This window comes from Cydia strobilella, chromosome 19, assembly GCF_947568885.1.
Source record: "Cydia strobilella chromosome 19, ilCydStro3.1, whole genome shotgun sequence".
In the NCBI taxonomy this organism is placed as follows: domain Eukaryota; kingdom Metazoa; phylum Arthropoda; class Insecta; order Lepidoptera; family Tortricidae; genus Cydia; species Cydia strobilella.
Genome location: NC_086059.1, coordinates 3,328,596 through 3,340,808, shown reverse-complemented (window position 1 = coordinate 3,340,808; position 12,213 = coordinate 3,328,596). Strand labels below are relative to the sequence as shown.

At 40.2% G+C, this 12,213-nt stretch overlaps 1 protein-coding gene across 1 annotated transcript in view; it reads left to right on the top strand.

The window, feature by feature from the left end:
• LOC134750022 (myotubularin-related protein 4) overlaps positions 1-11,062 on the top strand; it is a 57,545-nt gene extending 46,483 nt beyond the window's left edge. Inside the window, exons 17-21 of the mRNA XM_063685093.1 lie at positions 143-280; positions 1,073-1,269; positions 9,370-9,486; positions 10,245-10,423; positions 10,835-11,062. Coding sequence (XP_063541163.1) covers positions 143-280; positions 1,073-1,269; positions 9,370-9,486; positions 10,245-10,423; positions 10,835-10,931 — 728 coding nt within the window. The 3' untranslated portion in view covers positions 10,932-11,062. The remainder of the gene's footprint in view (positions 1-142; positions 281-1,072; positions 1,270-9,369; positions 9,487-10,244; positions 10,424-10,834) is intronic.
• Positions 11,063-12,213: the final 1,151 nt, after the last annotated feature.

Here is a 12,213-nt window from a genome sequence, read left to right as displayed (position 1 = left end):
TGCCCGCTTTGTCATCTTATAGTTACGTAAGCGAGTGTACTGCGAAGAGAGGCGGAGTCGTGCTGCATTTATGTTGTGACATCGAATAGCGTGTACCAGGCCCCCATAAGTACCTTAGAGCTTACTGGGTTGGTGCCCGCAGGAAGCGGGAGCGGGAGCGGGAGCGGGCCGGGCAGCACGTCTTCGAGCTCGGGGTCGCCTCCGCGGCGTGCGCGCGTGGCCAGCCAGCTCACGCTGTGCCCCGCAAGCCCGCGCCGCCGCTGCCCGCACTGCAGCACCAGTCAGTACCGACACCTCTACCACCATATCTATCTACCCGCTACCGGCTACCGGCTACCACCCGAAAGGCTCATTTACCCCTTTGACCGCCAAAGACATCATCTGACGTGCGCGCTCAATATTAACCTTCGTGCAATTCACGTTCAAAATGACGCGCCGCACACGATAGGCGTGGCATTCAAGGGGTTAAAGTAGTTATCGCTTTTTTCCAAATGTTCCAAGCTTGTGCGCTCATCCGTTGCGATTCTTGCAGTGAATGTTAGATTTATGCTTATTCTGTCAATGCTACCCGTTTATATCGCTCGCTGTGGAAGATTAAAATTTAAGGTTTATATTTTAACGAATTTTTATTTCGACGGTCTGGAAATGTACAGAGAAAAGGGGGGGGGGGGTGCCCCCTGCATACAAAGTTCTGTAAATTAGTATGGACGTGGGGTACCTTTTCTCTGCAGCTGACTGTACCTACGCTAATCAAGGATCGCATAATTTTATATAATAATGGATAAATCAACATTTTTTTACCAATGATTGCCACAGTTATGTTCTCCTTGATTACTTTTAACCTGGTTTTATGGTATTTCAATTAACCAAACATGTATTTTGTGGTAGTTAATAAGTTATTTCCATAATCTAACAAACTGTGCTTCTATTGTGCCCTTGCTGACGCGACAAATAGTCAATTTATCCGAATAACCTGTAAAAATTGCATTAATATTTATTTTTACTTGTATCGTGAAGTACTAGGAGCGCATAACCCTAAGGGAGCTCTCGCTAAAGTTATTTCTCTTTGCAGGTGGCATCGAAACGTCAGGCGAGTCGGGAACCAGTTCGGAATGCTGGTGCGGCGTGTGCGGCGGCGAGCTGGGCGCGGCGCGCGTGCGCTGCGTGTGCGGCGCGCCCGCCGCGCACGCCGCCGACCCGCTCGACGGCCTGCCGCCCGTCTCCGACCCGCTGCAGGCGCGGCTGCACCAGATCATATTGTACCAGAAGGTAGGTGTCTTCATATCTCACTGGTACCATAAGGCTGGTAACGTTCACTCTAGTAGTCTCTCTTCAGGGATCATAGGCACCACAACGGCATTTTTCATCGCAGACTTTGTTGACTTTGAATTAAGATGCAACCGCGCATGGTCATACGCGCTCAATCTTCAACTGCACCGAAATACGAACGCGACGCTAATTTGTTATTAAAATATGTCGTGTCGCTGCGAAGCTTGTGCAAGCTCAATACTCAATATATTTATTGCTAATAAGGAAGAATCCATGCAGTAGCTGTAGGCGGACGTTATCAAACCTATTCACGGCGCAATCACACTGGGTCCGTTACCACTTGGAAACAAATATCGGTTGCCTGGCTTACTTTATATTCGGCAGCCGCTCCGGTGTGATTGGCCAATGAGGGCTAACGCGTATGAATTCGCCGCTAGGGGCGCTAGTGTAGATGGTGGTCTTTTCCCTCAGAATAATGACTAAAGCATAGAAGTCGGGCAAAAATGCTTCGCAAATATGTATACCCGTACTTTACTTCCTTACGAGTTAGATAATGTGCCGAAAAGAGATGCATATATGCTTGTTATTTCTCATTTACGTCCGGTGTCATAAGTTTGATAATTTGCTAGGGATGTAACTATGTCGACTTTTTATATTGATAAATTATGCATAAGTTTATGTGCCATGTAAAAGAATAATCACGAAATTGGCAAATTGAGAATAGTCTGGCTAATGAAAGTTGAACCTGAAAAAACGCGGCAATTTCAAGAAATCTGTAGCAGGCGGCTCGTTGAAATGAAATGAAATGAAATGCGTGGAATACAAGGATTGCATAACTTTTATACTTTTTATAATTTTCATATTCTAAAAATCGTTAAAAATTATAAAAATTATGCGATCCTTGGAATCAAAGAGCCGCCTGATATGATGATTAATGCATGTACCTAATATAGCTTTTATCTCATTTGCAGTCTACCACTCAGAACCGTCTAACTATACCTCTCGTTTTTTTATCATTAGAAAGAAGGCGAGCGATCTTAACGTGTCGTTTTATCGAAAAACACTTTGAAAATAAGTCACAACAAATATAATATACGATCATTTACATACTTTTGCTTTCATAAGTAAAATATTGCTATATTTATAAAAAAACTTGTCAATAAAAAGACACGTGGAAATGGTTTACCGTTTTTTCTAATGCTAAAAGACTAAGTATAGTTTCTAGTCATGTACAGTCAGCTGCAGAGAAAAGGCACCCCCCTGCATACAAAGTTCTGTAAATTAGTATGGACGTGGGGTACCTTTTCTCTGCAGCTGACTGTACCAAATAGGAAATGAAAAAAAAAAACGTTCGTGTAATATATTTTTTTTATTTAATAATAGGGAATATTACGCGAAACTCGGCGTAGGTGGCGCCACTATCACAATCTGAGGGTCTATCGCGAAACAAGAAAATCGAACTTTCGTTATCTAACATCTCTGTCACTCTTGCGTATTCGAGCGATAAAGAGGCAGCTAGATAACGAAATTTCGGATTCGAGTTTTCCGGTAGGTCCCCTGAAAACTTGTCAAAAACCTGTTAAAGGTACAGTATGAATAAGTTACTCTACGGTGCACTAAAAAAGCTAGTGCTGCACTCTGGTGGCAGAACATTGCAGTAATATCCCCTATTCCTCGTCCTTTGGAAATCTGAAATAAAAAGTTGAGTTTTGTGACCAACAATATTAATAAAAGGAACATTCATCAATGATCATTAATGTCTTTTTTATTAGGGTTCCGTACCCAAAGGGTAAAAACGGGACCCTATTACTAATACTTCGCTGTCCGTCTGTCTGTCACCAGGCTGTATCTCATGAACCGTGATAGCTAGACAGTTGAAATTTTCACAGATGATGTATTTCTGTTGCCGCTATAACAACAAATACTAAAAAGTACGGTCCCCTTGGTGCGCGCGTCCGACCCGCACTTGACCGGTTTTTAGTATTAAACTATAGTCTGGCAAACACAATCTGTCAGTAAGTAAGAACAAAGAAAACTATAGGTACAGTCGAAGGCAAAAATATCGATCCAGACAAATGGCTTAAAAATATGTGAACACGATTTTATTGTCTGAGCGTACACATATTTTTGAGACTTTGGGAATGTATATATATGTATGCCCTTGACTGTACTCATCAATTAAAATGAGACAGTCCTGGGCCAAACTAAGAAAACTGTAAATGTCGATAGGTTATTGATCTGAGGTCGATACATCACTATGCCAAAAACATAACCTTTCATACTTAGCAGAAAAGTTCGAAAATATATGCAAAAATCTATATAGACTTGAATGCAAGTAATAATTACATAAACAACATATCGATTTCTATGTTTAGGGTCAGGTCCTATAAATTAATTTCTTCAAAATTGAACAAAACTCACCGATTAAAGGTTATCGGTTCGTGCGTATTTTCTTTTCTTCCTGTATGCGATTTACAGCCCTCGATTGTCATATATATACTGATATGTGTGGGTAGATGAATAAAGAATCAGTCTTACAACTAGCTTACGTGTATTACTTGCTCCTCCGTCCCAATACATATTTTACATGGCGCAGTCGATTAAATCTACGTGAAATCGGAATTATATAACACTAAATTACGGTCCGTATCCGGTGTCATAAGGAAATTGAGTGTTAAGTGCATAAAATAAGTGTATGTCCTATGTGAAATTAAACTAACCTATGAACAATGGAAGCTGTGTTACAACCACCCGCGCCGTTTCTATTTGAGAACAATATTTCAAGTGTTACTTCGGGAAATTTGAGTAAGGCGTGGCAAAACTGGAAAAATGCGTTTAACATATATTGTGAGGCATGCGAACTTCATAAAAAAGAAGAAAAGGTGAAAACTAATATTTTATTGCACGTCATCGGACCCAAATGCAGAGATATATATCAGCAATTTAAAGTGAAACCAACGACCTTGCAGGCGCTTTTAAAAGAATTTGACGATTTCTTTTTGCCTAAAACTAACACGACAGTGGAGAGGCATAGATTTTTCACGAGGGAACAGAAACCACAAGAATCAGCGGAACAATACGTTTTTGAACTTACTAAAATGGCTGCCAAGTGTGGATTCAAAGACTTATGTGATGACCTTGTAAAAGATCGTTTGATTTGCGGTATACGAAATACTACTCTGCGTGAACGTTTATTAAGGGAGCCAGATTTAAAACTTAGCTCTGCGTTGGATATTTGCCGTTTAGTGCAGATGTCGCAGGTGCAAGCCAGTACTATAAAACCAGAATCGGAGACACATCATGTTCATGAATTGAGCACGAATTCTGGTACAAATAGACATGAAGACGTTGAGGAAGCGGTAAACTGGGTAAACAGTTCGCATTGTCCTTGTGGAGCTCGTACGGTGAGAAGTGCGCCCCCCACCCCCGCAGCCGCCGCCCCCGGCTCCTGGGAGCCGCGCGGGCGCCGCCGGCGCGGTCGCGGACGTGGAAGAGGTCGTCGCGCTCCTGCTGCAGTCCCCGTACAGGCGGACAGGGCTCAAAGGCCTGGATATAGTAACGTCTCGACTCATCATTCGCGGTCATATCAAGTATGTTCGAGATGTGGTGGTAATCACGCGTATAACAAGTGTCCGGCATACGGTGTGCGTTGTGACAGCTGCAATGGGTATAATCACTATGCGAAGATGTGCCGGGTGTATGCTGTGGAGGGAGCCTCCAGTGATCAGGTAAAAAGACATAATAATAATACTTCGAGTACTGATTGGTCGGTTACACTTTGTATCAATGATAATTCAATCAAATTTAATATTGATACTGGTGCCGGTGTAAATGTTTTACCTTTAAACAGTTTGCAAAACATTAATATTACAATGCAACAGTTAACGCAAACGTCTATGAAATTAAAAAGTTATTCGGGTGACGGCATCAAAGTAGTTGGCAAATGCTATCTAAAAACATACTATAAGGGCAATAACTATATATTGAAGTATATTGTTGCTGACGTCGATTCTCCCCCGGTACTAGGTCGTGAGGCTAGTGAGGAACTAAATTTAGTAAAACGCGTAATGTCGATAGATGCTAGTAACGAGCACGGCATATTAGCTGACTACGCTGACATATTTGAAGGAATAGGTTGTCTTCCTGGAGAGTACAGGATACGGTTAAAAGATAGCGCGCGTCCAGTCATACATTCACCCCGAAAATTACCCATTGCACTAAGGGAAAGTGTTAAAAACAAAATGATAGAAATGGAAAAACAGAATATAATTTCTAAGGTCGAGGGACCAACAGACTGGGTGAATAGTATGACTCTGGCTAAAAAACCGAACGGTGATTTTCGCATCTGTCTAGACCCGCAAGATTTAAATAAGGCTATAAGAAGGGAGCATTTTCGTTTGCCCACCCTAGATGAAATTACTTCCAAATTATTAGGTGCAAAATGGTTTAGCACTCTAGATGCTAAGCAAGGGTTTTGGCAAGTGAAACTTAGCCCAGATTGCACTGATTTGTGCACTTTTAACACTGCTTTTGGCAGGTATAAATTTTTACGATTGCCATACGGAATATCGTCAGCTAGTGAGGTATTTCACAAAAATCTTTTAGAACAATTTGATGATTTAGAAGGCGTGTGTCAGTTCATCGATGATCTATTGGTCTATGGAAAAACCAAAGAAGAACACGATGAACGATTGCGAAAAGTCTTGGACAGGTGTCGTAAAATAAATATAAAATTAAATAAAGACAAATGTAAAGTTGGCCTAAAAGAAATAAAATACCTAGGTCACAAGATAAGTGAACATGGGGTCTCGCCCGACGATTCGCATGTAGTAGCTGTACGAAATATGCCTGAGCCAAAAAATGTTAAGGACCTAGAAAGGTTTCTTGGCTTAATTACATACGTAGGTAGTTTTGTGCCAAACTTGTCTGATAAGACACACTTGCTACGCCAACTTTTAAAAAAAGATGTGGAGTGGCATTGGCATGAAAAACATCAGCAAAGCTTTGACTTGCTAAAACAGTGCCTGATAAATCCGCCCGTCCTTCAATATTATTCACTGGACATTCCCATAACGGTCTCAGTTGATGCGAGCAAAAATGGTCTAGGGGTTTGCATTTTACAAAATAACTTACCAGTTTGCTATGCGTCTAAATCGCTTAACAAGACAGAACAAGCATACGCACAAATAGAAAAAGAGTTATACGCTTGTGTGTACGCGTGCGAGAAATTTTATGCTTATTTATACGGACGTTCCGATATAATAATAGAAACAGACCATAAGCCCCTAATTTCAATAATAAATAAACCCATAGGTTGCGCACCACCTAGATTACAAAGAATGCTAATGAGGTTGCAGCCGTATACATTTAAACTTGTTTATAAACCCGGTAAATACCTATACGTAGCGGATACTTTATCTCGGGCGTGTGATAACAATAAGGGCGCTGACCTTGACACAGAGCCGCGCGATCATCTGGAAGCGCAAGCGCAGGTGTGTGCGTTGACCGCATGCAACCCGCTCACAGATACACATTTTTTATTAATACAAAAATGCACGCGCGAAGATAACGTACTCCAACAACTGATGAAAATGATAAAAAAGGGATGGCCTATTAATAAAAATGATGTGGATGTAAATATACGTAGTTATTGGGATGTGAGAGATGAGTTGACCTTGTCTTATGGATTAATTTGGAAAGGCACTCGAATAGTGATACCTACTTGTATGCGGGCTGAAATGTTAAAGAAAATTCATTTGAATCACTTGGGTGTTGAGAAGTGCAAGTTAAGGGCTAGAGAAACGATTTACTGGCCTAACATAAATTCGCAGATTGCCGATATGATTTCACATTGTCAGGCTTGTTTATCCTATAGGAGGTCTAACTGTAAAGAAACGATGATTCCGCACGAAGTACCAAATAACCCATGGTATAAAGTTGCGGCAGACATCTTTCATTATAATGGGGAGTCATATTTATTACTGGTTGACTACTATAGTAAATTTATTGAACTTGTCAAGATTAAATCTTTAACATCACAAAAAATAATTAGTCATCTGAAAACGATATTTAGAAGGCAGGGCATACCGGTTATATTTATATCAGACAATGGGCCAGAATTTCGGTCTGAACTTTTTGAGCAATTTTCTAGTGATTGGAAGTTCCAACATATTACATCATCTCCAAGATACGCTCAGTCGAATGGTCTTGTGGAACGAAGTATACAAACGAAAAAAACATATTAAGAAAAACAACTTACACTAACTCGGACTTCAATCTCGCACTTCTCGAATTTTTGAATACACCTATAAGTAATGACATACCTTCACCTGCAGAACTTCTATATCAAAGAAAAATTCGTAGCATAGTACCATGTGCGTCTACCGTGTCTACATCTAAATTTCAGCAAAATATTTTAAAAAAGTTGCAAGATAGGCAGATAATTCAAAAACATTATTACGATAAACATGCTCATGATCTTCCATCGTTAAAAATAGGTCAAAAAGTAAAAGCACTCATAAATAAAGAGTGGAAAAGTGGGACTATAGAAAACATAGTCGGAATAAGATCCTACCTTATTCGTTTAGAAACCGGAAATGACGTAGTCAGGAACCGTAGGCACGTGATTGCCGATTCTGAACGACACAACAATAATATTCAAAACCGGTCCCAATCATACGATGATATTGTCATCCCGAATAACCAGACTAATTTAAATACTAGCTTATCTAGCAATCTGTGTAATCAAAACAACAACTCATATGTTACTCGTTATGGCAGGACAGTGAGACCACCTGATCGCTGGGGTTACACCGACACGCACCGAGGGAACTGCGACTAGAGATGTAAAAGCTATACCAATGTACTACTTAATGTATAAGCTGATTTTGCAAGTATTGTTGTACATTTAAAATAATGAATTATAAGGATTTCTAAATATTATAAATATGAAAAGGTACTTGTCTACCTAAATGCGCTCTGAACAATTGTATAAAAAATAACGTTAATGTACAAGGTAATATAAAATAAATTAATTGTATAATTACTTCAATAGGTTCTTGAATATTCTAAGTATATTGTAAATTTAATAATAGTAATGAATGTTAAAAGTTAATCGAAATTTGATAACAATATACTAAACTACCAAATGTAGAAGTTACATAATACATTTAAAATTAATAATAAATTAATACAACTATTAAAATATTGTAACTAAACAAAATAGAATTTAAAATATTAAAAAACCTATAGTTATAGTTAAATAGATTGTTTTAGTGAATAGTAAAATAATAAGCATGTATAATTTTGTAATGAAAATTGCATGTAATCAAATCATCTAAAAATCCCCTAATGGATTTAGCATGTCATTTTTTTTATTGTTTTATTTCCTTTATGAAAAGGGAGATGTCATATATATACTGATATGTGTGGGTAGATGAATAAAGAATCAGTCTTACAACTAGCTTACGTGTATTACTTGCTCCTCCGTCCCAATACATATTTTACATCGATCACACAAGACATTATCACAAAGGGAACTTCAAACCATTACAAATAAAAACTCAGCACGTTTTCCAACAATCTTTCAGGAATAGCAACAATATAATTAAAATAAACCAAGATGACCGCTGAAACATCCCGAAATATTTCAACTAAAATAATACGACTATGTCAAGTTGTTACGGTTGTCACCTACCTGTGAAATAACGAACATATATTTTATTTGGCTGGATTATATTATAGAACCACATAGGACCATTTGACATTTCCCTCAGTTTATCTTATGACAATACTGAAAAAAACGAAAGAACTTGCGGATTGTTGTCTCACTCACTCATAGACAAAAAGTAATAACGTGTTGTGAATACGATATCTTTTACCAAGCTTCTATTTTTGCCCGGCTTCTTTGCTTTAGTCATTATTCTGAGTCTTTTCCATAGTTCGAAATGTCAAATGTCACTTGTCACTTCAATGACTGACAGCTGTTCTTTAGTCTTTTGGACCACCATCAACAGAGGCGCCAACTGGTGAGCAAAAAAACGATAGCCCTCATTAAGTAGACGATCGAACGTATATTGAATGTACCTTTTTTGTTTACAGAAAGTGGTAGAAGAGCTAACGGGGCAGCTCCGGTCAGCGCGGGAGGCGCTGCGGCGCTCGTCCCCGCCCCCCGCCGCACCGGCCCGCCCCTCCCCGTCGGCGCCCAGCCCCACGCAGGTCTCTGCTTGTTCTCCAATACTGTAACCCGGCGGCAACGAGCCGCGACAGGTCACTACACGTTTATAATGCCCTGGTACCGCTGGAGTAGATCCCGAGCCCGCCATATAACACCATAGTGTCGAGTGGAAAAGTTAACAATAGAATAAGAACAATACGAATTGAACACATTTAGAAATCATTTATTTTAGTCTCATTAATTGTCTCAAAACCCGTTCATTGCTAATTGCAGTCAGAAACTTTCCGTACTTAGATACCCCGCCGATAGTCCTAGTTTCACCCCGATTGACAACCTCATTCAACAAAATAGGCGTAAATAGTTTTGATGCTACACACGATACTAACAAACCCATATACATAGACCGCTAAAGTTAATACTCCTTTTTGACTTTGCCTAGTCGTATTTAGTCATTATGTTTACCAATACAGGATGGTAGTTAGCCGAAACATTGACTTCATCGTTACTAAAAACCAATTTAGATATATCTTAGTTAATTAGGCTAGAAATATTTTTTTTATTAAATATTTTGATTTCTGTTATTTTTTGTGATTTGTATAAAATCCCCTTAATCATTACAAGATTCGAAGACCCTGATTCGATTTCAGCCCTAGCCAAACTTCACATGGTCACATTTTCTTTTCTTTCTGATATGACGTATGTTTTAGTTTATCTTTTATATAAAGTTTACCTATATATGCGGCCTACGTACAATTGAAACGGATTCTTGGTTCTCTTAAAACGTTTTATCAATCTTCAGATGACGAGCAGTGGCAGCGGGCGCGGAAGTGCAAGCGGCAGCAGCAGCAGCGGCAGCGCGAGCGAGGTGGAAGTCGGCGAGGAGGCCCGGGGCGTAGTGTGGGTGCCGGACAGCGCCGCGCCGCGCTGCCAGTACTGCCGGAACCACTTCTGGCTGGCCAGGAGACGGCACCACTGCAGGTAACTAACGAGATTGCAGTTGACGAGAAACAGCTACGGGATGTTTGATGCAGCCGCAGTGGAATTTTTACGTTACGTCTTGTGCTTGGATAGGAGTCAGTACCGAATTTCATTTCTCAGCCCAGTTTGGGCTGGCGTACATGTCAAAGCGTGTCATTGACGATCTCTCCCACATACTTCCCGAGACATGACATGCTGCTGTCAAAGTTTTCAAAAAATCACTTCCTGCGTATCTATTCTCAGCCCACTATAACTTGGATCTTTTTAAATCGAGAGTAAAAATGAATGTTACGATTGTTATGCGTGGTGAGGCAGCACTATTGAATCACGTTGTTTCCCTGAACACTTCATGACGACCCTGCCAGAAATTCGTCCTTATGCAACTCTCTGAGTGTATGTATTCTTTCTCAGAAGATGCGGCGGTATATTCTGCGGGTCGTGCTCCGAGATGTCGCCTTGGGGCGGCTGTGCCGTGCGCGTGTGCCGCCGCTGCCGCGCCCTGCGGTGACCGCGCCCCTCCGCCCGCCGCCCGCACCCCCGCCCACACCCACACCAGCCGCTGCCGACCGTTCCTGTTCCTGTGCTCCTGGTATCCGAGCGTTGCTAATGTTGAGATTAAAGAGGTTCGTTACTGCTAATGTTGACCTGATATGACCGAATATGCGAGAAACCGACCTGTACAAATGTGTTTTTGTTGTAATCAGATTTTTAGCCGAGTTTTGTCAGAAATTGTGAAATCCAATATGAAAGAGATTCATTAAGAATTTTAAAATGTTTATTTCAATCTCGGTTATAAATAATTACTTTGCTTACAATTCTCAATGATAAAGTCATAGGCTCATAGGCCAAATCGACATTAATATTAATGAATTATTATGGAATTTGGCAATTGATGTTCCGACCATTATAATTTATCAAGGGCTCTATTCTACCTGTTTTAATGGCAGCTTGTGATATGTCGATTGTAAAACCAATTGTATATGAAGTAGAAATGTCACTGACAATACATTGGAACTTATACTGCTCGAAATACATTAACTTAATGAGATTAGATGAAATTAATATCAATGAAATTATACAAATTCAATTAAAACACAAGTTGTTATTAAAACGTGTAATGCAATGTTATTAATGTTATCATTTTTATAATATTGATTTCAAAGACAAAGTGTAGAGCCTTGATATCCGGTTGACGCTATACACAGCGTACAACGTTACAATAAGCGTAACGAGCCTCAGTGGCGAGCGTCCAGCGTAGCATTCGCCGGGGCGGGCAGCGTCAAAGCAAATATCCATTGATTGGGCAAAATGGGGCAAGTCTAAGACAAATTTGTCTTCGAATTTAACAGGTTATGTACATAACGCTATACGGATCCATATAAGCGGTATTTTTAGCTGTCAAAAGTTGACGTTTGATTATTCAGTGATCACAGAACATGGCGCAGTACAATGCCATATGGTTGCGCTGTCAAATTAGGCTCGGGTGTTCATAGACTACCTCTCTATTACCGTCAATATCTCATTGGTCAAAGTAATATAAGCAGCGTGCACCGAGGCCGCTTGTATACGTTTGCATTTGTTTAAAATGTACGCTGCACGCCCCGCTCGAGCGTCCGCTCCGTTCAACACTACACCTTATCTCAATGGTTACCGAGGTTTTACGAATAAAAAAATGATACAAGTTTGTGAAAATGTATACTGTCTTACAGTGGCGGGGCGTTAGTTTCATAAGGTTTTCCCTTTGTGAACAGTGAAAGTAGGTACTGAAAGGTAAAAGCCAAGCCGGTGGG